Source organism: Lissotriton vulgaris, chromosome 3_1 (assembly GCF_964263255.1).
Source record: "Lissotriton vulgaris chromosome 3_1, aLisVul1.2, whole genome shotgun sequence".
NCBI classification, from domain to species: domain Eukaryota; kingdom Metazoa; phylum Chordata; class Amphibia; order Caudata; family Salamandridae; genus Lissotriton; species Lissotriton vulgaris.
The window spans coordinates 953,653,695-953,680,864 of record NC_141689.1 but is presented as its reverse complement, the minus strand read 5'-3'; the positions used below and the strand labels follow the sequence as shown (position 1 = coordinate 953,680,864).

At 53.0% G+C, this 27,170-nt stretch overlaps 1 protein-coding gene across 1 annotated transcript in view; it reads right to left on the bottom strand.

Moving 5' to 3' along the window:
- Positions 1–27,170, bottom strand: part of UBQLN1 (ubiquilin 1) — a 564,657-nt gene that overhangs the window by 439,825 nt on the left and 97,662 nt on the right. The window contains exon 3 of the mRNA XM_086961317.1: positions 6,662–6,792. Coding sequence (XP_086817443.1) covers positions 6,662–6,792 — 131 coding nt within the window. The remainder of the gene's footprint in view (positions 1–6,661; positions 6,793–27,170) is intronic.

The following is a 27,170-nucleotide window of genomic DNA, read 5'->3' as shown; positions in this document are numbered from 1 at the left end:
GTGGGGTACGCTTCCCTGTCCCCCCCGGATCAACAACGAGAAGCTCCCCCCCCCCCCATCCTCCTCCTCCTCCAGCCACAACCCCCTACAAGGCCTAATCTCACGATGGCCTCCAATAAAGGAAATCGGCCTTCCAAACAAAGGCAACTCAACAAATTATCATGGGGCTCCAAGGGGGAACCTAAGGACACGGCTACCCTTAAAGCAGCGACCCCCCCTCCATAGGTGAGGCCCTCCCCCACCCTGGACGATGTCGTGGAAGCAATTGCGGGGGTCCGCTCCTCACTGGAAACCTGCATTGATTCGGTAAACATAGAAGTGACATAGTTACGTGCAGACCTTCGAAAAATGGACTCTAAAGTGAAAGACACTGAAATAAAAACCCAGGCACTTGTCGATGATACCTCCACACTGCAACAGCAGGTAACCCAACTACAGAAACAACAACACCAGATGGAGGTGCTCCTTGACGACTATGAAGGAAGCGCTCGGCGCAACAACCTCCGCATCCTGGGTGTTCCAGAGCGCCTTGAGGAGCCGGCTACTGACCTCTTCGTGGAGAAATTGGTCCTGCAATTGGTCCTGCAACACCTTCAACCAAAGCACCTCTCCAACTATTTTTCCATAGAAAGGGCCCACAGAGTACGGGGGGGTAGACCAAAGCCGGGCGCACCCTCCCCCCGCCCCATCGTGGCCCGTGTGTTCAACTTCCGTGACCGTGGTGTTATCCTCCAAACGGCACGAGCCGGGCCGCCTTTACGAATAGACTGGCTTGAGGGATGGCGCCAGTCGACTTCCACCCAAAATCGGCGCAAGAAATCCGCAGATCGCTGTGACGAAGTGGTGCCACCGGAAAGTCAGGACCTGTTCACAGACAACGCGCAGGAAGAGTAAAGACCCAAGAGTCCAAGATGGATCGAACAGTTAGACCACTTTTCCTTGAGCCGGCTGGCTCTACACCATTTGTGACGCTGCTCCTACCCGCCATGAGACTACACGCTGACCTCCTCAAAGTGGGTCATCACCCCTTTATCGGCCCGCCATGATTCCCTTGCTCCTGGGGTTCTCAAAGTCCTTCATGGCGGCCTTCAGCCGCTACATCCTGTTTCCCAAGCGGTGACCTCATCGCCGTTTCGACCTTCAGACTGTATTCCTGGATCGAAGCTACATACCGGACCCTGTTGCTCAGAGACCCATTTGGCTGGAAAACAGTCCACCTCGTACTTGAATCACGCCTAACTCCTATGTATCCTTTGCTGATTTTCTCTTTCAATATGGGTTGCTTCGCCTGTTGTTTTCAAATGGCCTATAAATTATACTGTTCTAACTGACTACTCTCAGGTAGGGCACTTACTCTCCTAGTACCCTTATAGGGGGAACGTTGCTTGGCCCCGGAAGCCATTTCTCAAATATTACGGGGTGATAAACGATATGCTCAAGGAAGATGGGAATGGTTACAGATTCTGACTATCCTTCCTATGTTAATTGTTGAATACTACATGGGTACACTAAGCGGTGCTTTCTGACGATGTCCCCCACTTGGGTCGATCTCCATGAGACCCTGGGCGCAGGACTGACCTGGGCTTACGTGTTATTAATAACTTCTACTATGTGAATGCTACTGCTGATTTCAGTTGTTTCTAATTGCACTAGACGATATCATCCTGTTAATAGCAGACGAGGGCACCTTCGGCTCTCCACGCACCTCATCAATGTCCGGGTGGGCGACAGGCACTCTGCCTAGTTGGGGAGTGGATAGTTTCAAGTCCGCGGGCAGGGACGCAGGGAGGGGGGTTGACGGGGGGAAACAGTAAGGAGGTGGGTTTGGGAGGGTTGGGAAGTTGATGAAGGAACTGATATGGTTTCTTTTTTTGTTTTTGCTCACTCGTTGCAGAGAATTCTTGATCATGGAGCGTGTCACACAGCATGCCACGACCCCACGCGCTACCTATTGCGACTTCTTAATTACAAGCCCGGCTACACATCGCCATATGCCATCACGATACACTTACTGCCCAAAATGTGGTTATGCTGGGCCTCGCGAATGCTCCACAGTAGCTCCCTCCCTTAGAGTCATTTCCTACAAGCTGCACTCATTGCACCACAAACCATTGATCCGTGCACAATCTCAATTATTTAGGCCACCATGACACCCCCCTCGACAACGTCCCTTGCCGTCATGACATCGAACGTTAACGGCCTTGTAAACAGGATAAAGAGGGGTGGTCATGCAGTATCTCAAACGACATTCTCCAGACCTGGTTCTCCTCCAAGAAACGCACCTAATGGGCAATGCGTGCCAAGCACTACACCGGGGTGGATATAAATTACTCGTGCACGCAGGTTTCACCTCTGGTCCAGGGGCACCGGTATCCTGGTGCGAAGGAATGTGGCCCTGACATGGGCCGACCCCCTGGGTCGCTTCGCCGTAGTGGAGGCCACCTGGTAAGGCAAACCACTAAATGTCATTTCAGTCTACATCCCTCCAGCTCTAGGCACAGACCCTACAGCGACTAATGCTCGATCTCCCACAGGGACCCCTGCTTATCGGCGGCGATTTTAATATGACAATGAATGATGCCAGAGATCGGCACCCCCAACGTCCTTCACACAAGTCGAGCTCAGACCTATTTGACTTCACACAAACAATGGGGCTCGAAGACTTGTGGCGCCGTCACACCCAACTACCTCATACTATACACACACTACTCCAACGCTCATAACAGCAGCTCTCGCATAGACTACTTATTCTCTCCCACTGCTGATTTGGAGTTCTTTCGCCACCCGGAGGGGCGCCCTAGAGGCATCTCCGACCACTCCCCACTCACTGTGAAGTTCACGCACCACCGTCAAAAGACACGCGGCCCCATAATAATCACGCCCTGGCTCTTAAAAATCCCTGACATAAAAGATTGCTTGCTCGAACACACCGAATACTACTTTGCCGAAAACGTGGGCTCCGTGGCTTCGGCCATAACGATATGTGAGGCATACAAGGCAGTGATCAAGGGTAAAGCGCTAGCCCTCAAAACTGGCTACATCCACAAGCAAAATGAACACCTGCTACAAGTAGAAACAGACCTTACCAACCTAGAATCCCTCCACAACACGAATCCCACAGACAAAACAACGGCCCGCCTTCGCGCGAAACAATTAGAGTATAAAGCACTAGATCTCGAAAAGGCGCAAGCCAAGCTCTTGAAAACCCGTCATCGCGTCTACAAGCTGGGGGACAGAGCAGGCAAAATGCTTGCGTGGCTCGAAAAAACGTGAACAAGGTTCCCGTTGGATCCGAGAATTGACCCTGCCAGATCAGTCTACTGTCACGGACCCGGGCGATATAGCGGAGGCCTTTGCTACCCACCTAGAAGGTATTTAAACCGCCAGAGCCCACTACAACGCGGAAGAATCTAAACTGCTCCAAGCCGAAATGAGGCTTCCTACTCTTTCCGAGCCCGATGACAGGAGTTGGAGGCTGACCTCACGACGGAGGAAGTTGGAAATGCCTTGTTTGCCATTCAATCAGGCAAAGCTATGGGCCCCAACGGCGTCCCAATTGAGTTCCTGAAGGGCATGGCGGGTGAGGTCCTCCCACACCTTAAAGCAATGTTCGAAGAGAGCCGTGATGTCGGATGCCTGCCGCTAGATCAAGGGTTGGCATCGATAGTGGTCATTCGTAAGCCCAATAAACCGGCTGCTGACTGCAGCTCCTACCGACCTATCTCTCTTATCAACACTGAAGTAAAAGTCCTTGCTAAGCTCCTTGCCACCAGACTCATGACAGTTCTCCCCGCCTTGATACACGAAGATCAGTCGGGTTTTAACCGGGCCGCATTACTGCGCTCAACCTCAGCCGAGTCCACAATGTCATGAGCAGGATACCACATCTTCGAGAAGATGCAGCTATCCTTTCCCTTGACTCAACACTTGCCTTCGATTCTATCGAATGGTTTTACCTCTTTGAGGTGCACCTCCGCTATGGCTTTGGTCCCAAATTTATACAGTGGATCCGACTACTCTACACTGATCTCTGGGGACAGGTTTATGTCAATGGACATACGTCCAGGCGCTTTTCCCTTGCACAGAGGTACAAGACAGGGATGCCGTCTTTCCACCCCCGTTGTTTACACTTACCCTTGAACCCCTAGCCCATTGGATTAGAACCGACAATTCCATCCGAGGCCTCTGATGGAATGCTGACACGGTCGACAAGATTTCGCTGTACGCAGATGACATCCTCGTATATATCTCCTCCCCCAAGTCCTCCCTTAACAGCCTGCTACATGTGGTCACCAACTTTGGCAAATACTCGGGCTTCTCTATTAATTGGTCTAAATCAGTGCTCTATGTTCTACATGGTCCACCCCCGCCCCTCCCGCGAGGCTACTCAATTGAAATCGCCCGAGACGGATTTAAATATTTGGGAATTTTTGTCACCCCGGACCCCCAATTATTCCATGATTGTAACCTTAAAGGACCACTCCAGAGACTCCAGACCGACATCTCACATTGGAGAACGCTCCCCCTCTCTCTCCCAGGTAGAGCTGCCCTATTTAAGATGCTTGCGCTCCCTCAATTCCTATAAGCCCTACAAAATAGCCCATTCCCCATAGTGGACTCCTATTTCAACTTAATCGAAGGAGACCTCCGCCTCCTTCTATGGGATGGCGGTTCTCCCCGCATTGCTCTCATCTCACTCACGCAAGGGTGGTACGATGGAGGTATTGCCCTTGCCAATGTCCGCCTTTATTATTGGGCCACTCAGTTGGTCGCCACCAAATCATGGATCTACGGTTCGCCCACAAACCCTGCTTTTCACTTAGAGAAATACCAGACAGGCCGTGGTGGCTACCTCGAGGCTCTTTACGGCAAACATTCCCGAACCCGATATATAGGCCCGATGTCCCAGACAATATCAATTTGGCACTGTGCAAAAAACGACTCGGATGGACTAACACCCTCACACTGTCCACCCCACTTTGGACCTCATAAAAACTAGGCACCCTTTGTCATTATCGAGGCTTTGATAAATGGGACACACTTGGCATATCCACCATTAGCGACATGCTTCACAAGGGCAAATTGCTGACATTCAAAGAGCTGCAAAACACATACGACATGGCACATTCCGAGACTTTCGGATACCTCCAAATTAAACACGCCATACTCACCAGCGTCCCGGACCTCTCTTCTCTCCCACAATCCTCGCCCCTTGAAGACAGACTCTTATCAGAACCCCTTCAGGCCTAAGCAATATCCTGCACTTACCGTAAATTATGCAACAATATGCCAAACACTTTTCACCTTCTGCTAGATAAATGGCAGATCGACATCGGAGTCCTAGATGAAGTTGAGTGGCAGTCGGCATCAATGTCCCCGCGCGAATCAGCCATCAATCATAGATTCAGATTAATACAGCTAAAAATATTGCACAGAACATACATGTCTGGTCCTCTTCTAGCCAGAATAGGCCGATCATCTGATCTCTGCCTCCGTAATTGTGGTCTAACTGGTACCTTCTATCACATTCTGTGGGAATGCCCAGCGGTCCAAGACCACTGGAACCGCGCCGTTCAGAAAATGATCGATGCACTAGGGAAACCAGTCCCTCTGACCCCCAAATGTGCTCTTCTCAATGTATGGGACCCCACGGATTTAACTGCAATAGAACAACGATGGGCGGCTCTAAGCTTCCTCTTATTGAAGCGTGAGGTAGCCATGCAGTGGGGCTCACCACACAAACCGCTCCTGATTAGATGGGTGGCCGCTATGGACATGTGCATGCGGTCTGAAAAAACGGTTTACAAGATATGGGGATGCCCTGGAGTTTGGGATAAGAAATGGGGTCGATGGAATGCCTATAGAGGCGAATTGAGTACTTCCCCCTCAGCAGACATGGAAATGACCAGGCATACCATCCCTCTGTAATTGTGATAGTGGTTACAGCTGTACTATACGTGCTCTATGACGAGATTGTAACTGTGATTGTTTTGATAAATATTTCCTCTGCTTTCGATCAATAACATTTTAAATAAAAGAAAAACCATAGACCTATAAGCTATCCGGAACACTAATCTGGCTGATCTGTGTACACCTTACTTTACCACGCCGCCGGACCCCAGGGATGTCAGCTGAAGGGATGTTACTCAGACAATGGTAAAAAGGTAACTGTGCATAACGCGGCCGGCCCTCGGGGTTGTAGGCTCTATGCTGTGTCAGTGCATAATTGTACAATAAAGGTCTTTAAAAAAAAAAAAATTGGGAAGCAGGTTTGGTTGTCTATCTGCTAAACACTTAAGTTTTAAGATTTCCATCTGTAGTTAGCATGTAAAATGAAACAGCTACTATGAAAGAATCAAGTGCTAAAACTGAAAAGTTGGTTATTCACTTTGAATGCAATAGTACTGTGGCGGCAGGACAGTAACCATAACGGTTGTTGGCCAGTAATCTGGGATGCCAAGAAGAGGCCTCAACATTACTTCTGAGAAAATCTGATGATTATCAAAAAAGCCAGGAAAACTGTAAGATTAGAAACTGTAAATACAATAACAGGCATTTATAAATATTAGGCTAAATGTATTTTAGTTTTCCCAAACTCTCCTTTCATACACATTCCAATAAGGAATTTAGTATTAAACTCTCAAACACAAAGAAACCTTACCCATACTAAAAGGGCTGCTGTTTGAGGATGTTGTTGTTGTGTTGGTGGTGGTTGTGTTGCTTGGCGGTGCAGTGGTGGTGGCAGTGGCAGTACTGCCACTTGTTGACTGTTGAACCGGGGGATCCTGTGATCTGGGATAACAAAAATAAATTAAATCACTAAACAGTATTCAGAGGAATTCTGCATGTTAATCATGCTCTTTTATGAAAAGAGCAATTTCTACACAACTAGAAAGAGTGGGTATGGAGTTGGTGCGTATACCCAGAGCTCATCAACAGCCCACAGACATGCAATAGAGTAATTACTCTCCTAATTGCAACCCTGCAGACATATTTTGCTGCACCTTAAATATTTTTTGCAGGGTTGAAAACTTAAAGAGGTCTCCCCATACTGGTGTAACCCCAAACCCTGCGCAGGAAAAAAACTGGGGTGCTGTTGTGTTTTGGTCATCTGGGTACTTCCCTGGCCTGTCCTCCTGGTCCAGCAACTGGACCAAGCTAACAGTGCCCATCTAACATGCCAGTCTGCACGTATACATTGCCTGCAATCCTCTACCAAAACCGGTTACAACCTCCAAGGTAGAGATCGAATAGTTTACCTGTCGGTGTAGTTTTGCAGCTTGATGATCTTTCTGGATTCACTATGCTGTGCATTATTCCGCGGTCTTGTGGTTGGGTCCGGATTCGTAGTCTTTTCTCTTTTTTTTTTTTATTCGTAGCCCAGATGGGCGTCGACGTCCCACCTTTGGTGTATTTCCTGTGACGTCGGCACGCTTCCTGCAGAAGCTCCTACTCCTGGGCACCATCTTCGGATTCTTTTTTCTCGTGTTCGTCTTGTTACCGAAGTTATGGCAATGTTCAACTAAAGTTCTTTCACCACTTTAACCTTTAAGGCTTCTTTTCCAAGTATTATCTTTGTTTCAACCACCTTATCTCTCCAGCCTCATCTTTCTGGCACCACCTTTGGCATGAAGTGTGGGTCCGTTCTCATCACCACCTTATCGCTGTGTATCTGTATGTAGGGTTCCTGTAGTGTTAGTGCCTGCAGTTCGCTCACTCTGCGCAGTGAAGTGATTGCTACCAGGAAAACTGGTTTCATGGTCAGCATTTCTAGGGAGGCCTTGTGAATCTGTTCGAAAGGTTCCTTTATGAGTTCCGTCAGGACTAGGTTAAGGTTCCATGCAGGTGGTGGCACCCTCTTTGGCGGTGCGATCCTTTCTGCTGTCGCTGCCAAGAAACCCTCAGTGAGGATGAGCTCAGATTTTTGTCGAGCAGGTGCGGGGGGTACTTTAGCACAGTTGAGTCCTTTTTAGGTCGAGGACCTAAAGGCTGCGGTTGCGCAGTCTCCGGTCGGAGATTTAATGATTTGGAGTATGGGGGCTTGAACCCGCCTCTCTCCTCTTCTCTCCTCCATTGGCTGGCTTCCTAAACGGAGGCCAGCCATTGGAGGAGACAGGCGTCACTACAAACAAGCCCGGTCTCTTTCGGATTCGGGGGCGTGTTTTTGGTGTTCTTTCCACCTGTGACGTCATCAGTCACTCAGAACGCCAAAACACGCCCCCGAACCCGAAAATGTTAGGAGCTTTGCGGCCGCCATTTTGTTTTTGTGAGCGCGAGCTTGGGGCGTCTGTTGTTCCCACTGCTTGTTAAAGGTTCCATCTTGCTTTAGGATTACTGTTTGATGCCTTCTGAAATATTAATTATTCAGGGTTAATATAGTAGAAACATGCTGAGCCTCAGAAGGATCGAGCAGCCGGAGGCCTGCAGAAACATCTGTCTGATAACTGCCGCGAGCGCATGCGCCTGCATCTGACAGATTGTCCAGGGCTGAGCAAGTCCAAGTCCTGGCCTCAGGGCCTGCCATGCCTCAGTGCCTCCCCGTGTGTGAGGCAGCAGTGCAGTGTTTTTGCTAAAGATAACTCACGCGCTTCAGGCTCCAGCATTACAGTGCGTGAGTCTACAGGCCGGTTAGTCTGTCTCCTCACTCATCACCAGCTTGTCGTAGTTTGGAAAGGGTTGGAGGAAGCAGGAGGCTGAAAGCTAGCGCATGCTCAGTGTCAGTGTGTCAGCATGGACTCCGGCACGCATCGCTGGGCCCATTCTGAGGCACTGCTAGGCTCCAGTTCCCAGGTTCCCGCTCTAGTAGTTGAGGCCGGACCTCTAAACGAAGCAGGTGCACCTGAGGAGCAGAAGCAGGGCCCGTGCATGCACATGAAGGTAAGCAGCAAAAAATGCTCTCAATATAGTGTGTGCGCTTGAGTGCATGTGCACTAACTTTTGAAAGAAAGCAACACATGGCAAAGTAAGGCAAAGGCAACAATGTGTGAGAAAGAGGCCTATGCGTGTGCGGGAGAGAGGTGCGCTTGTCACCACCGGCAGGGGCGGCTCGGCCTTTCATCTTTCTGATTTTAATAAAACAACTTAACTGAGTTGCACAATATTCGATTTGACATGCGGCTGGATGCTGAAGGGGTTGTTAAGCGCTATGAAAGCTGAGGTTTTATCTTGGGTGTGGCGGCTGCACTCCTTCCCTGCCTTGGCTAGAATTCTGAAGTAACTCCGTCCCTTCTCTCATGTTCCCTGCATGCCCTCCTCCCGGGAGGTATCAATGCTTGTCTAACACAGCGTCCGCCATCCACGGCTGGGTCTCCATGGGCCCAGAGCAAACTGAAGAGGCAAATATTGGCGCTGGTGCGAAGCGGACGAAGCCGGAGGGCTGAGTGGAGGCCTCACTTCAAGGCCCTCTGAGACCCTGCCCTCGACTCAGCCCTTCCACCCACCCACACGGAAATACGTGAATTTATCAGGACTGTTAATTAGCCGTGCGCAGCTCACAATATAGTATTACCCATCTTAACGGGGAGCTGGTTTGACCTCAGAAGGAGGGGAGGCTTGGACACACCTGCCCCGCTTCACAATGTTGACACGTAGTTTACACAAAGACCGCTGCAGCAGGCACTTCCCGACTGAGCTACCTTGCCAGCTCTCTTGTAACGCTATGATCATTTCTTTTGACTGTGGGGGCTTGCAGTAAGTTTGGAAATGTTCTAAACCCGGAAATGTTCTTAAGGCACGAATTATTTGCACAACATAAAGATTTGTTACATTTAAAATGACATTATTGTTTATCACAATCGGGGGGGTTGGATTCGAACCCGTGGCCTCACTGTGACCTGCGGAGCACTGACCCTTCTCCCACGGAGGCATTATTACACGCCGAGCCCTCGGAAAAAGTTTTTTCAGAAACTGAGTATCCCCATTGCCACCTCCATAGAGATGCAACTGCAGTCTCACAGCGGCGATTATTATTGAAACAGCAACGAACATCATACGCCTTTATACACATAGTTTACTGGGTTTAGCCGCTACTGCGCTTCAGATAAGTGGGGAAGGGGAGAGAGAAAGAGAAACCGGTGTATGCGTGTGTGCGAGAGTAGTATGTGTGTATGCGAGAGTGGTAAGAGTTGTAGTGTGTGTGAGAGAGTGGTGTGTGTATGAGAAGTGTATGGGTGTGTATGATTGAGGTGTGTGTGAGAGCTGTGTAAGAGATGTGCATGTGTGAGAAAGAGGCCTATGTGTGTGCGGGAGAGAGGAGCGCTTGTCACCACCGGCACGAGCGGCTCGGCCTTTCATCTTTCTGATTTTAATAAAACAACTTAACTGAGTTGCACAATATTCGATTTGACATGCGGCTGGATGCTGAAGGGGTTGTTAAGCGCTATGAAAGCCGCAGTTTTATCTTGGGTGTGGCGGCTGCACTCCTTCCCAGCCTTAGCTAGAATTCTGAAGTAACTCCGTCCCTTCTCTAATGTTCCCTGCGCGCACTCCTCCCGGGAGGTATCAATGCTTGTCTAACACAGCGTCTGCCGTCCACAGCTGTGTCTCCATGGGCCCAGAGCAAACGGAAGAGGCAAATATTGGCGCTGGGGCGAAGCGGACGAGGCCGGAGGGCTGAGTGGAGGCCTCACTTCAAGGCCCTTGGAGACCCTGCCCTCGACTCAGTCCTTCCACCTATATACCTATACGGAAATACGTGAATTTATCAGGACTGTTAATTAGCCGTGCGCAGCTCACAATATATTTCCTAGAAGGGGGGGATGGCTGAACTTTCGGTGGTCCAAAGTGTGCCTTTCAGAGCGCGGGCTGGCTTTGTGGCAGAGTGTGGTCAGAGGGGCCAGTAATATGTTTGCACCTTCCGGTGGGTCTGACTAGAGGCTGCAGCAGATGCTTCCGCGAGCCCGTGGCACATGGCGTGGCTAGTAATCCCCTGTCATTCTGTTTGATGCACTCATATTCAATGCATCCTTTATTCGCCCTGTGTTGGGTGCGGGTTGAAACTTCTGTCTCGGTGTGGGCAGCTGTAAGGTTGGGCATGTTTTGTGGGCAGGGCTGTTTGAACATTACATCCTCAGCGAGGCACCAACAGTCTTGTGTGGGAGGCCTTCGGCTTCCACTTGGTTGTTTAAGGCTGGTGTGGGCTGGGAGGTGCTTGCTAGGAGGTGCTGGCTGGGAGGGTTCTGTCCGAAGGCTGGGGGGTGCTGTCTGAGGCTGTGTGGTAATTTCTGAAGGCTGGGGGTGCTTTCTGAAGGCTGGGAGATGATGTCTGAGGCTGGGAGATGGTGTCTGTGTGGTGCTGTCTGAAGGCTGGGTGGTGCTGGCTTGGGGTGCTTTCTGAAGTCTAGCTGGTGTTTCCCAGAGAAACATGTACATGATGCTTGTGAGACGGAAGGCTGTGCCTCATTGAAATTGTTACCAGCAGTCTCTGCCCTTGTGTCCTTGTAAGGCTAAAAGCTACTTTAATTATACCTGGGTCGGAAAATGCGTAAAACCATGTATAAAGGTGCCTTTAGTCCAGGCTTGTTAGAAGTGTTTGTGGGGCTTAAGTGAAAAAAAAACGAATGTGAAGTCCAAGTTATTCAGTTTATGCAAGGTGCCAAGAGCACCTCAATGAGCTACAATTATGCATCCCAGGAAAAGAGAACATATATTCCTTGCCCCCTGGCTGTGTTTGCTTCCCTGCCCCATGGCTGTGCTTGCTTCCCTGGCTGTGCTTGCTTCCCTGTCCCCTGGCTGTGCTTGCTTCCCTGCCCCCTGGATGCGCTTGCTTCCCTGCCCCCTGGATGCGCTTGCTTCCCTGCCCCCTGGCAGTGCTTGTTCCCATGCCCCCTGGCTGTGCTTGCTCCCCTGCCCCCTGGTTCCCCTGCCCCCTCGCTGTGCTTGCTTCCCTGCACCCTCGTTGGGCTTGCATCCCTGCCCCCTCGTTGGGCTTGCTTCCCTGCCCCCTCGCTGGGCTTGCTTCCCTGCCCCCTCGCTGGGCTTGCTTCCCTGCCCCCTCGCTGGGCTTGCTTCCCCGCCCCCTCGCTGGGCTTGCTTCCCTGCCCCCTCGCTGTGCTTGCTTCCCTGCCCCCTCGCTGTGCTTGCTTCCCTGCCCCCTCGCTGTGCTTGCTTCCCTGCCCCCTCGCTGTACTTGCTTCCCTGCCCCCTCGCTGTGCTTGCTCTCATGTGTGTGTATGTGGCTCTGGGTGTGTGTGTGTGGCTCTGGGTGTGTGTGTGGCTCTGGGTGTGTGTGTGTGGCTCTGGGTGGGTGTGTGTGTGTGGCTCTGGGTGTGTGTGTGTGTGTGTGTGGCTCTGGGTGGGTGGGTGTGTGTGTGTGTGTGTGTGGCTCTGGGTGTGTGTGTGTGTGGCTCTGGGTGGGTGTGTGTGTGTGGCTCTGGGTGGGTGTGTGTGTGTGTGGCTCTGGGTGGGTGTGTGTGTGTGGCTCTGGGTGGGTGTGTGTGTGTGGCTCTGGGTGGGTGTGTGTGTGTGGCTCTGGGTGGGTGTGTGTGTGTGTGTGTGGCTCTGGGTGGGGGTGGGTGTGTGTGTGTGTGGCTCTGGGTGTGTGTGTGGCTCTGGGTGTGTGTGGCGCTCTGGGTGTGTGTGGGGGGCTCTGGGTGTGTGTGGGGGGCTCTGGGTGTGTGTGGGGGGCTCTGGGTGTGTGTGGGGCTCTGGGTGTGTGTGGGGCTCTGGGTGTGTGTGGGGCTCTGGGTGTGTGTGGGGCTCTGGGTGTGGGGGGCTCTGGGTGTGTGGGGGGCTCTGGGTGTGTGTGGGGGCTCTGGGTGTGTGTGGGGGGCTCTGGGTGTGTGTGGGGGGCTCTGGGTGTGTGTGGGGGGCTCTGGGTGTGTGTGGGGGGCTCTGGGTGTGTGTGGGGGGGCTCTGGGTGTATGGGGGGGCTCTGGGTGTATGTGGGGGGGCTCTGGGTGTATGTGGGGGGGCTCTGGGTGTATGTGGGGGGGCTCTGGGTGTATGTGGGGGGAGCTCTGTGTGGGGGGGGAGCTCTGTGTGTGTGGGGGGAGCTCTGTGTGTGGGGGGGGGAGCTCTGTGTGTGGGGGGGGAGCTCTGTGTGTGTGGGGGGGCTCTGTGTGTGTGGGGGGGCTCTGGGTGTGCGAGGGGGCTCTGGGTGTGCAGGGGGGCTGTGTGTGTGGGGGGGGCTATGTGTGTGGGGGGCTCTGTGGGGGGCTCTGTGTGTGGGGGGGCTCTGTGTGTGGGGGGGCTCTGTGTGTGGGGGGGGCTATGTGTGTGGGGGGCTCTGTGTGTGGGGGGGCTGTGTGTGTGTGTGTGTGTGTGTGTGTGTGTGTGTGTGTGTGTGTGTGTGTCTCTGTGGCTCTGTGTGTGTGGCTGTGTGTGTGTGTGTGGCTCTGTGTGGATAGCTTTTTTTGTAGGTGGCTCAATGTGTGTCAATGTGTGGGTGGCTCTGTGTGTGAGGGTGGCTCTGTGTAGGGGGCTCTATGTGAATGACTGTGTGCGTGGATCTGTGTGGGTGGCTCTGTATGTGTGTGTGTGTTGGTGGCTTTGTGTGTGTGCCTCTGTGGGTGTAAATGCAATAGGTAATGAATTTGCGAGCGATTAAGCTATTGGCATTGTAAATGACAAGGCCATTTATTTAACGATTAAGCTATTGGCAATGTAAATGACCATGCCATTTATTTATGATTTAAAAAAAAAAAATTGTCATGAGCAATGCCAATAGCTCTAACTTATGATGCCGAGACCATTGCATTGTAAATGCTTGTTCATCTTATTGTGTAGCTTTTCCCTCCTGCACCATAATGTAAATCTCTTCCATTTCGCTACGTAGCACTTCCGTGTGCTGGGTCTTTGTGCCTCCCGAAGTACCCTCAGAGTGCTTTCTGGCAGTTTCAAATGCGCAAACTCTATGTCCTCAGGAGTCACGCTACGAGGCTCAGGCTCTCTGGCTCTGGGTGCAGCACTTCTCCGTTTTGCATGGAGAGTAGGTCCTTTCTCCTCCCGAATCTGTGGGGTGCACTCTGTGTCATCTCCATGATCTGCGAGTACCATGTATGCCTGGCCCACTGTGGTGCTACCAGTATCAGGGTCATATTGCTCTCTCTCTGCACTTGCTGAGTACTTCGTGTATCAGCGGGGGAAAAGTGTAAGCAAATGTTCTGGACCAGTCTATCCATAGGGCATTCCCCAGGGAGCCCTCCCCGGGCTGTCTGGATGCGAAGTTTTGGCATTTTGCATTCTGGCGTGTTGCTAATAGGTCTACCGACGGTGTCCCCCACCTGTCGAAGAGCCTTCTCGTCTCTTGTGCATTGAGTTCCCACTCGTGGGATGCCGATGTCTGTCTGCTGACCCAGACTGCATCCACATTGTCCTTTCCTGGTAGATGCATGTCTAACAGGTCTATATTGCGTGGGATGGCCCATCTCCATATCTCCTGCTCTAGTTTCGAAAGCGGGGCTGATTGTGTGCCCCCCTGCTTGTTGATGTAAAACATTGCTGTTGTGTTGTCTGTCTGGATCAACACTCTCTGGTTGAACAGTTTTGTTTGGAAGGCCTTTATAGCTAGGAAAATTGTCTTCAACTCCAGGTATGTATCTGACCGCATCTGCTGGTGTCCACAGGCCTCTTACTTTTGAGTTTCTCCATGTGAGCGCCCCATCCCCTCTGGCACGCGTCTGTGGTAATGGTCACTGTTGGCGTTGGTTGCGTCAGAGGCTTCCCCCTGGTTATGTTCTCCATGTTCCACCATGCCATCTCTTTCTGCACTGCGTGCGTTACAACCACTAGATCCTCCCAACAACCTGTAGCTTGTGACCATTGCTCCTGTAACCATTCCTGTAAAGGTCTCATGTGGAGCCGTACGTTTGGCACTAGGTGTATGCATGATGCCATCATGCCCATGATTTTGCTCGCTGTCCTCACTGTCCGAGCTTGCCCCTTCTGGTAGAGCTGCGTCTCCCTCACGAGCGCTATCGTTCTCTTCTCGCTGGGGAACACCTTGCTCTGTAAGGTGTCGATCTGTGCTCCCAGGAAGATTTTTATTTGTTCTGGTTCCAGGGAGGATTTTCCCCAGTGGATGGAGAATCCTAGGTTCATCAGTGTGCTGGTCACTCTCTGTGCGTGCTGCTTGCACGTTTCGTATGAGCTTGCTTTGATCAGCCAGTCATCCAGGTAAGGGTACACGTGTATCCCTTCCCTTCGTAGGTGTGCTGCGACTGTTGTGAGGCATTTTGTGAGAACCCTTGGTGCAGATTTGAGCCCGAACGCCAGGGTTGTGAACTGGCAGTGGTATTCTCCGATGATGAATCTGAGGAGGTGTTTGTGGCCCCTGTTCATTGGGATGTGCAGGTAGGCATCTGTTAGACGGACCGGGAGGGTCGGCCGAGATTACGGGGAGAGGTCTCCAGGGAGAGCCGTCTCCAACGACTGTACAGATAAGTAACTTCCCCCCCACAGACGGACACCACACAAGATTGAAGGTTAACGAGACTTTATATGCACTTCTTAGGTTACGTTGATATAATACAAGGAGGTCTGGACTCAGGGGTCCCCTCGGTTCTGATCTCTGGTTGAGGAAAAGGGTAGCGGGACAGTCTTAGTTACCAATGAGTTCAATAGCTCTCAATCCTCGAGCTCGGCGTGGTTGCTGATCGGGCCGTGGAGGAGCCAAGCAGGTCCCGAGATGGATGAAGGGTGGTCGGCGGGCCGTGGAGAAGCCAAGCAGGTCCCGATATGGATGAAGGATGGTCGACGGGCCGTGGAGAAGCCAAGCAGGTCCCGATGCAGATGACAGTTACAACGGTCCGCGGCCTCGCCAGCAGATCCGGACGACGGTGAAGGATGAAGGTTACGACGGCTGTGGCAGCGCCAACAGGCAGGATGATGGTGCACAGGACAGAGCTACGGCAGCGCCAGTAGTCCGTCCAGGATGAGTTCTTCTTTCGTCTCTCGACTCCAAGATACAACTGCCTTCCTGTTCTGGAGCTGCCCCAGTTATAGGGCTGGCGTGCTTTGATGTCCGGACCCTCGCACTTGGAGGTCGGGAGGTCCGGGATGAGGGAGTCCAGACACCCAGCAGGGGGGTGGAGCCAGCGCCCGGGGAGGCGATGGGCGAGCGGCACTGGCCGGGGGAGAACCATCGACACCTCTTTCTCCCATTGACTGGCCAAGTAGCTCGCTCACCTCCTGGGTGGAGGGTGGTGCCGGAATGTCTGAGGCCGGGCTAGGCCCAGGGTTGAGGTCGATCGGGGGCCAGGCGGCCTCGTGGCGAAGTGTCCAAGATGGCGGCCCGGGCTGGGCGCGTGGGTCGGCCGTGGATCGGACCCACGAGGTTATCATGCTCGGGGGCAGGTGTCCCTGAGGGGACGTAGGACGTGCAATGGTGGGGTGTGGTGCTTGTATGACTGGCTCGGGCTTGGTCGAGCCGGGGGAGAGCGGCCCGTCACGTGGCCTGTCCAACATGCGTCCCCCCCAGCTGAAGGCGGGGAGAGTTACCCATCCTCTTGGGGACTCTCTTCGTCGAGGCGGAAAAACCGGGACAGGCCATCCGCGTTGGCGTGGTCAGACCCAGGCCGGTGTTCAACGGTAAAGTCCATACCTTGCAAGGAGATGGACCAGCGTAGCAGTTTTGGGTTTTCCCCCCGCATATGCATCAACCACTGCAGGGGTCGGTGGTCAGTCTGCACCCGGAAGTGGGTGCCAAAAAGGTAGGGTCGGAGCTTCTTGAGGGCCCATACCACAGCGAAGGCTTCCCTCTCTATGGTGCTCCAGCGTTGCTCCCGTGGTAGGAGTCTCCGGCTGATGAAGGCCACCGGTTGATCAAGGCCTTCGGTGTTCACCTGGGACAGGACCGCCCCAATGCCCTGGTCGGAGGCGTCCGTCTGGACGACGAACTCCCGGCTGTAGTCTGGGGCCTGGAGTACAGGAGCGGAACACATGGCGGCCTTTAGCTGTTCGAAGGCCGCTTGACACTCTGGGGTCCAGTTCACCTTCTTGGGCTGATTTTTCGACGTGAGTTCGGTGAGAGGCCCCACGATGGTACCATAGTCTTTCACGAACCTTCGGTAGTAGCCCGTGAGGCCCAGGAAGGCTCGCACCTCAGTTTGAGTGTTAGGGGGTTGCCAGTTCTGGATGGCGGCAATTTTCAGTTGAAGAGGGGCCACTAGACCGCTTCCCACTTGGTGTCCGAGGTAGGTCACTGACCCTTGTCCAATTTGACATTTGCTGGCCTTGATCGTGAGGCCAGCTCGCTGAAGGGCTTGCAACACTGCCTGGAGGTGGTGGAGGTGCTCGGTCCAGTGGTGGCTGTACACAGCGATGTCGTCCAGGTAGGCGGCGCTGAACTCTTCGAGCCCCGCCAGGACCTGATTGACGAGCCGTTGGAAAGTCGCTGGGGCATTTTTCATGCCGAAGGGCATGACCGTGAAGTGATAGTGGCCATCGGGGGTGGAGAAGGCAGAACGTTCTTGTGCTCGGGGTGTGAGGCCGATCTGCCAATAGCCTGCCGTTAGATCGAAGATGCTGAGGTAACGGGCAGCGCCCATTCGGTCGACCAGTTCATCTGCCCGGGGGATGGGGTGTGCGTCCGTTCTGGTGACTTCATTCAGGCCCCGGTAGTCGACACAGAACCGGAGTTCGGGTGTGGTTCCGGGGGCGGCTGCTTTGGGGACCAGTACGACCGGGCTGGCCCATGGACTGTCGGAGGGCTCGATGACCCCGAGCGTGAGCATCTTAGTTACTTCCGCCTGGATGCAGGCCCGTACCCGATCAGGTACGCGGTAGGCCCGGTGGCGGATAGGAGGGCTGTCTCCGGTGTCCACATCGTGCACACACCAGGAAGTGACACCTGGGGTGAGGGAGAACAGGCTGGCAAATCGTGATAGGAGGGCTTGGCACTCTTGGCGTTGTTCCTGGGTGAGGGTCTCCGAGAGTCGGACCCCATCCACGGAGCCGTCTTGCTCCTGGGTCCGCAAGAGGTCAGGGAGAGGCTCGGAGTCGTCCTCAACCCCGTTGTCTGTGGCCATCAAGAGGCTGAGTTCTGTTCGTGCAAAGTGGGGTTTCAGTCTGTTGGTGTGGAGGACTCGGAGCGGATTCCGGGCGGACTCCATATCGATCAGATAGGTGGCGGGTCCCTTGCGCTCGATTACCTTGAAGGGTCCCGTCCATTTGTCTTGGAGGGCGCACGGTTCTGTGGGGGACATTACCCAGACCTGTTGCCCCGGCTCGAATTCAATAGATGAGGCGTTCTGGTCATACCATCTCTTCATGTCCTCTTGACTGGCCTCTAGGTTGGCTTTCGCTAGGTCTCTGAACCGCTGGGACTGGTTGCGGAGGGTGAGGAGGTACCGGAAGACATCTGGAGGACTCTTGGCCGGAGGCAACTCCCAGCCTTCTTTGATCAGGCTGAGTGGCCCCCGTACTGGGTGCCCATAGAGCAGCTCGAATGGGCTGAAGCCTAGGGACTTCTGTGGGACCTCCCGGTAGGCGAAGAGGAGGCACGGCAGCAGCACGTCCCACTGGCGACGGAGGGGTTCTTCCAATCCCCCGATCATCCCTTTTAGTGTGCGATTGAACCGTTCAACAAGTCCGTTTCCTTGGGGGTGATAGGGGGTCGTGAAGCGGTAGGTGACCCCACACTGTTGCCAGAGGGACTTCATGTATTTGGAAATAAAGTTCGTGCCTCTGTCACTGACGACTTCTCGGGGGAACCCCACACGGGAGAAGATCCCCATCAGGGCCCTGCCGACCACTGGGGCTGTGACGGTCCGGAGAGGAATAGCCTCAGGGTAGCGGGTGGCGTGGTCCACTAGTACTAGGATGAAGCGATGGCCTTGTCTTGTACGTGGGTCTAGGGGTCCCACAATGTCTATTCCGACCCTCTCAAATGGGGTTGTGACTACGGGAAAGGGTTGCAGGGGGGCCTTTAATTTGCGGCCGCTCTTCCCACTGGCTTGGCACGTGGGGCAAGATCGGCAATGCTGGTGCACATCGTTTCTCATTTTTGGCCAGAAGAAGTGGGTCACTAGGCGGCTGTAGGTTTTATCTTGTCCCAGGTGCCCTGCCAGGGGGACATCGTGGGCCAGATTTAGCAGGAAGTCTCTAAAGCGGAGTGGCACCACTAGTACTCGGTTGGCCCCCAGCTCGGCGATTCGTTGCTCGCTGTACAGTAGGTCATTGTCCCAGTAGACCCAATGAGCTCCGGAGGTATCCCCTGCGCTTTGGGCGAGCGCTTGTTGTCGGAGTCCCTCAAGGGAGGGACAGGTCTTCTGCTCCTGACGAAATTGTTCTTGTGTGGGCCCCCCTTCTTGAGCCCACTGGTCGAGATTAGCAAGGTCGGAAGGTTGAGCAGGTTCGAGGGGGATGCACTGGTCGGGGGTCTCGGCGGGGGCGACCGGCGGCGGAGGCGCCGGCCATTCTGGTTCTTCCGGGTGATGGTTGGCACGGGCGGCCATAGACCGGGTGGTGACGCACGCCCAGTCTGGGACGCCCAACATCCCCAAGTGTTCTTTTCGCTCCACGGCTGCCCACGGGGAGCTTTCCAGGTCATTTCCGAGGAGGCAGTCCACGGGGGCGTCGTCTCGGACCGTTACTTTCAACATGCCGGAGACCCCTCCCCATTCAAAGGGGACGCAGGCCATCCGACACAGACTCTCCGAGTTGTCGGCTGATCGTACAGGGCAGAGAATGTTCGGTAGATATTGCTCTGGGGTCACCAGATGACAGCGGACGGCTGTCACACTGGCCCCGGTGTCTCGAAGGGCTTCGGCCCGTTGTCCATTGATGCTCACCCATTGGCCGTACTTCTGGGTGTTAGCGGGTAGGGGGACCCGCGGGACCATGTCTCTTCCCCCTAAGCACGCGAGAGTCATGGCGGCTGGCTCCCACCCTTGATACTCTTGCTCGTCTGTTTCTTGTTCCTCGGAGATCTGTTCTTCCCCTAGTGCCGCGGCGGTCACCTGGCGGGGTCTTGGGCTCTGATACTGCGGGCAGCTTGGGTCATTTGCATAGTGGCCGACTCGTTGGCATCGGTGACATGTAACATTGGCTCTGTATCCCGGTCGCGCCGGGGTGCTGCCCCGGTTGGCCGGGGGGGTGGTGCTGGTAGTGGGGGCGGCCGGAGTGTTGTCTCTTCCTCGTCCTTGGCCCCCTCCTCCTCCTCTGGATCGGTGGTGACCATTGTTGTTCCTGTTCTGCTCGTAGGACCCATTCCGGCCCACTCGGGTGATCTCCCACCGGTCAGCTTCGGCTGCGAGCTGCCGGGGATCGGTTAACTTGCTGTCGAGGAGGTGTTGGCGTAGTTCAATGAAGCAGTTGTTGGACAGATGCTCCCATACCATCAGATTGAACAACTGCTCGTAGGTCGTGACGTTGTTCCCTCTGATCCAGCCTTCGAAGGCTCGGCTAAAGTACGTTACATAGTCCACCCAAGTTGTACCTGGAATGCGTGTGCAGTCTCGGAACCTCTGACGGTACATCTCGGGCGTGAGGCCATAGCGAGTGAGGAGGGCCGCTTTCATATGGTCGTAGGAGGTCATCTGGTGGTCTGGGAGCTGTAACAGAGTATCGCGGCCCTCATTGAGGAATTTGCCCCATAGGCCGGCTCCCCAGTCGGCTCTATCGATCCGGTGCGCAGTCATCGCGATTTCATATGCTTTAAACCATTGCTGGATGTCGTCTTCTCGAAAATATTCTCGGACCACATCCTTGGGGATGTGCACTTTTTTGTCCGTGGTCCCGGGGGTGGACGGTCTGTCGGGCACCCCTAATTCTTTATTCTGTTTGCGCAGGTTGATCTCGGCTAGGTTCCGCTCGTGCTCGTACGTTAGTCTTTTTTCCTCGAGCTCCCTTTGCCTCTGTTTCTCCTCTCTTTCTTCTCGGAGGCGAAGGTGCTCTAAGTTTATTTTTTGCTCGGCCAATTTGAGTTCTATGTCCATCTTGAGTCGGGCCATTTCAAGTTCGTGTAGTCGGGCTTTTTCTCTTTCTTGGATCTCGTCTTGCGAGAGACCCGTTCTTTGCTCTTCAGGGGCCGTGTTGGTCTTTTTCGCGGTGCTTTGCTCCGGGGCTTCGACATCCCCGGTCTCTGCCCAAGATTCTAGGGCATGCTTAAAATCGTCCTTGGTACTTAGTCCGGTGGTAGCGATACCTAGTTCGATGCAGAACTGCTTTAGTTCACGATGGCTGTATTCCTCTAGCTTTTCCATTTGGAACTTCTCAGTTGATCCGCTCTCTTTAGTCGACATTGTTGTTCGTTGTGGGGTGAGCTACTCTCTGTACGTTATGCGGTGATTCGGATCCCACCGCTGCCACCAATGTTAGACGGACCGGGAGGGTCGGCCGAGATTACGGGGAGAGGTCTCCAGGGAGAGCCGTCTCCAACGACTGTACAGATAAGTAACTTCCCCCCCACAGACGGACACCACACAAGATTGAAGGTTAACGAGACTTTATATGCACTTCTTAGGTTACGTTGATATAATACAAGGAGGTCTGGACTCAGGGGTCCCCTCGGTTCTGATCTCTGGTTGAGGAAAAGGGTAGCGGGACAGTCTTAGTTACCAATGAGTTCAATAGCTCTCAATCCTCGAGCTCGGCGTGGTTGCTGATCGGGCCGTGGAGGAGCCAAGCAGGTCCCGAGATGGATGAAGGGTGGTCGGCGGGCCGTGGAGAAGCCAAGCAGGTCCCGATATGGATGAAGGATGGTCGACGGGCCGTGGAGAAGCCAAGCAGGTCCCGATGCAGATGACAGTTACAACGGTCCGCGGCCTCGCCAGCAGATCCGGACGACGGTGAAGGATGAAGGTTACGACGGCTGTGGCAGCGCCAACAGGCAGGATGATGGTGCACAGGACAGAGCTACGGCAGCGCCAGTAGTCCGTCCAGGATGAGTTCTTCTTTCGTCTCTCGACTCCAAGATACAACTGCCTTCCTGTTCTGGAGCTGCCCCAGTTATAGGGCTGGCGTGCTTTGATGTCCGGACCCTCGCACTTGGAGGTCGGGAGGTCCGGGATGAGGGAGTCCAGACACCCAGCAGGGGGGTGGAGCCAGCGCCCGGGGAGGCGATGGGCGAGCGGCACTGGCCGGGGGAGAACCATCGACACCTCTTTCTCCCATTGACTGGCCAAGTAGCTCGCTCACCTCCTGGGTGGAGGGTGGTGCCGGAATGTCTGAGGCCGGGCTAGGCCCAGGGTTGAGGTCGATCGGGGGCCAGGCGGCCTCGTGGCGAAGTGTCCAAGATGGCGGCCCGGGCTGGGCGCGTGGGTCGGCCGTGGATCGGACCCACGAGGTTATCATGCTCGGGGGCAGGTGTCCCTGAGGGGACGTAGGACGTGCAATGGTGGGGTGTGGTGCTTGTATGACTGGCTCGGGCTTGGTCGAGCCGGGGGAGAGCGGCCCGTCACGTGGCCTGTCCAACAGCATCTTTTAAGTCTATGGTGACCATTAAGTCCCCGCCTTGCAATTGAGGAAGTACCTCTTGTAGGGAGGTCATCTTGAACCTCTGCGTTCTTACGAACTTGTCTAAGAATCTTAGGTCCAGGATGGGTCTCATAGTTTCGTCCACCTTTGGTACCAGGAAGTATGTGGAGTATACGCCCTTGTTCCTTTCCCTGTAAGGTACTGGCACTATGGCTTGTTTTTGTAGGAGCTCCTTTGCTTCCTCCCGAAGGAGCTCTAGGTCTTTCCTTGCTAGTGGCTTTCTTTTTGGCTTCCTGTCCGTTGGCTTTCCCTCCAACTCTATGCAGTAGCCGTACTGTATGCTGTTGAGTACCCATTTATCTGATGTTATACTCTTCCGCTCCCTGAAGAAGTGTTTCAGTCTTCCTCCCACTGGTCTTACATGTACAGTGGTGTCTAGTTCGTGTAACTCCTGTCCGATGTGTTTCTGCTCCACCCTGGGAGTTTTTGCTCGGGTGGGCACATGGAGTTTTATTAAGTCACTTAGAGGTGGGCTGCTGTCCCCCTCTCTTATTTTGCCCACGTCCATTCCCTCTCCCGCAAAAGGACTGGCCTCTTGGTTGGTACTGCAAGGACTGTTTGTGCTGCCCCTGCGGTGTCTGGGCGTCTGCTTGGTGGGCTTGCGGGAGCACCTGGTGTGTTGTCCCTGGCTGGTTTCCTCCCCTCCAGTTAGGTCTTCGTGGCGGGGTGCCCTTTTTAGTACCTCTGAACTGTAATGCCCCCATGGATCTTGAAGTCTCGTTATCCTTTTTCAGTTGGCTGAGTTTCTCGTCAACTGGGGCCCCGAACAGCGTTTCTCAGTTGAACGGAGTGTTGAGGATGCTGTGTTGTACTTCTGGCTTGGAGCCTGAAATCCTGAGCCAGGACTGTCTTCTCTCCGTGATGCCCATCATCATGAGCCTGCTGGAGGTGTCTGCTCCGTCCAGGGCAGTCTTGAGGCAAGAATTGGCTACATTCTTCCCCTCTACGACAAGGTTTTCAGCTCTTTGCTTGAATTCCTGTGGCATGTTCTTTATTAACTGGCCCAGCTCTTCCAGGATCTGGTATTGATGCCTGTTGAGCAGTGCATTGGAATTTGCCATGCGCCAGTGCATTGCGGCATTCATTTCAATTCTTCTCCCCACCAGGTCCATCCTCTTGCTTTCTTTGTCTGGAGGTGGCCCAGAAGTGGTAGGCACATTGGCCTCTTTCTTGCTGTGGCTGCGATGATGGAGTCTGCTGAGACCGATCCCTGAATGTAGGGTGGGTCCTTGGAGGAATATTTATACGTTTTCTCTGTACTGGGAGTGACTGCTTTGCATGTAACTGGTTCCTTGAAAGCATCTTTTCCCTGTGATATGACACTGTCGAGCATGGGCAGGAACTGGCTCCTTGTTTGTGTAGGGAGCAGTGTCTCGAGAAGTAAGTCTGCTTTCTGCTTTTCTTCGTTGTTTTACCTTGAAAACTGCAGCCGCATTCCTGATGACTGTGTTGTAGACTTCGATGTCATCTGGCGGCGAGGGCCTCGAGGAATACGTGTCGACGGCTTCCTCTGGACTTTCGGTGTCGACGTCCTACCAGTCTACTTCATGAGTCTCTGAGGATGCAGACCAGAGGAGTGTCCTGCAGTCGTCGTCTCCTTCATCCTCGTAGTAGGAGGCCTCCTCCTCTTCTTGGTCGTCGAAGGTCTCGACCCCCCTTGAGTGTCCTTCGACGTCGTAGTCTTCCTCAGTTTCCTCGACCACCGTCGGGATTGTGTATTCCTTCATCCTGGCGGCGAAATCTTTTTTCTGCTGCAGGATGTTTTCCATCTCGGCCTCGAGGCGTCTTTTCTTTTTCTCCATTTTGTCCGCGTCGAATGGATCGGCCGCTCTTTTCAGCGCCGAGCCGACTTTCGTCGTCGAAGGTTTCGGTGCAGAGCTGGCTCTCGGGTCCTTCGTCGACGCTGAGCGCCCTTCGGGTCCCTTTCCTTCGGTGTTGAACGCTCCTTTTCGGGGGCCATTTTCGACGTCTTCTGCTGTTCTCCAGCTCTCGGCGCCTGTGAGTCCTTCTCAGAGAAGTTTTCGGCTTGCAGTCGTTGCAGTCCTCGCTCTCGTGGTCGACCGGTAGGCAAAGGTTGCAGACCGGGTGCTGGTCCTTCTGCGCGTACTTGTGGTGGTAGTTACGGCAGAATTTGAAAGGAGTGTTGTCCATCTCATGCGTTCAGGGGGCCCCCTGAGCTTGCATTCTCCGATGGATGTCGAAGTTCTTGAAGTTCTTCTTCTCATTCGTCGTCCTCTTCGATGATGTAGTCTTCTGTAGTCTTCTCAATCTCTTTTCTTGCGAAAGGTGTGTATTTTCTTCTTCTTTCTCCAAAAATGTCTGGAGCCCTTTCGGGAACGATCCAGACCCAACCGTGGAAAAAAGAATCTGAAGATGGCGCCCAGGAGTGGGAGCTTCCGCAGGAAGCGTGCCGACGTCACCGGAAATACACCAAAGGTGGGACGTCGACGCCCACCTGGGCTACGGGAAAAGAAAAAAAAAACAGAGAAATGACTACGAATCCGGACCCAACCACAAGACCGCGGAATAATGCACAGCATAGTGAATCCAGAAAGACTCACGCTGCAAAACCATCCATACCATTACGTTTATAGCAAACTAAGTTTCACTCTGTTCACATTTACTGTGCTCTGGCCTTCTCCCTTGGCAATAGTAGCAGATTCAATATAGATCAGAATTTGATAAAGTCAAAATGGGAACTGAAAAGCTTGTGAAATCTGCTCAGCAAGATATAAGATGTTTCTCCAGGATTGGTAAGCAGATATATTTTCAAAAGTTGCAAAAGTTTAGAGCGTGGTAATCTAAATGCTTTTTTACGAGCCATAACAGCCACCCCTCTTGTACGTGTTCCCTGAGTTGTAGTAGAAACCAACTGATATCCTGCCAATTGTGCTATCTTCTGCCTACCAACTTCTATATGTGTCTTTTTCAAACATACTAAGTCTGCCTTCCAATACTGAATATCGAATAGTTTCGTACCTGTCGGTGTAGTTTTGCAGCTTGAAGATCTTTCTGGATTCACTATGCTGTGCATTATTCCGCGGTCTTGTGGTTGGGTCCGGAATCGTAGTCTTTTCTTACTTTTTTTTTCCGTAGCCCAGGTGGGCATAGACGTCCCACCTTTTGGTGTACTTCCTGTGACGTCGGCACGCTTCCTGCGGAAGTTCCCTCCTTTGGGGGCCATCTTCGGATTCTTTTTTTCCTATTTTTGTGTTCGGTTTGTGAGTCCTTTGGCAATATTTTCTAGTTCTTCCTCAAAGTAAATGATTTTTCGCTTTGTTTTTTAAGGTGTCTTCTTGTATATTGTCCTTGTATTTCCACCTTCTTCTCCTGCCTCATCTTTCTGGCAGGGGTGGGTGGGTTCGCTAGTGAATCCAAAAAGATCTTCAAGCTGCAAAACTACACCAACAGGTAAGAAACTATTAGTTTTCCAGCGCGAATCTTTCTGGATTCACCATGCTGTGCATAGACTTTGTAGCGGTTTGTTACGTTTGTGGCGGCTGGGTGGAAGATGAGCGTTGGTTGTTAAATATATGTTGAAGCACCTTCTGTCCTACTTGTGCTTCCTTGTTCATTTGTATATCCACACAGTAGTGCTTAGTGAACGTGTGCACTGAAGCCCATGTAGCTGCCAGGTATATGTCTTGAATGGGTGTGTTAGCCAGAAAGCCTATTGTTGCTCCCTTCTTCCTGGTAGAGTGGGCTTGTGCCCCCTCTGCTAGTTTGTGGCAGAATTGTATAGTTTGTGTGATGGTTCCCTTTGTTACTGGTCTGCCCAGGAAACTGCTTGCGAAGGACACAAAGAACAGCTTTGTTTTCCTGTGCTCTTTAGTTCTTTCCATGTAATGCATTACTGCTCTTCTATCTTCCAGAGTGTGCAGTGCCCTCTCTGCGCTTGTGGATGGTTTCTGAAAGAAGCTTGGTATTTGTATTGTCTGGTTCATGTGAAACCTAGACACCACCTTTGGCAGAAAGTGTGGGTCAGTTCTCATTACCACCCTATCATTGTGTATTTGAATGTAGGGTTCTTGCAGCGTTAGTGCTTGCAGTTCGCTTACCCTGCGTAGCGAGGTGATTGCCACTAAAAAGGCTGTCTTCATTGTGAGCATTTGTAGTGATGCCTTATGAATGGGTTCGAAAGGTGCCTTCATAAGCTCTGTTAGGACTAAATTAAGGTTCCATGACGGCGGTGGCATCCTTTTGGGTGGTGCTATCCTTTTAGCCCCTTCCAGGAATCTTTTCACTACTTGTGATGTAAAGAAGCTCTTTCCGGTCTCTCCTCTTGTGTCGACTACTATCGCTGCTAGGTGTACTCTCAGCAAGGATTCGTTTTGCTTTCAGCAGGTGTGTCAGATATTTTAGCACTGTTGATTCCCTTGTCCAGCTTTTTCTTGCTGCACCATTGTGTGAACCTCTTCCATTTTGCCACATAGCACCTTCGTGTGGTAGGTCTCCTTGCCTCTCGTAGCACCCGCAGAGTGCTCTCCGGTAGCCTTAGGTGTGCGAATTCTATGTCTTCAGGAGCCATGCAGCTAGGCTAAGGCTCTCTGGCTCTGGGTGTAGTACTTCTCTGTTTTACATGCAGATTAAGTCTTTTCTTTTCACAAACTTGTGGGGTGTTCCTTGCGCCATTTCCATTATTTGTGAGTACCAGGTCTGCCTTGCCCACTGTGGTGCCACCAGGATCAGTGTCATGCTTCTGATTCTGCATTTGCTGAGTACCTTGTGTATCAGTGGTATCGGGGCAAAAGCGT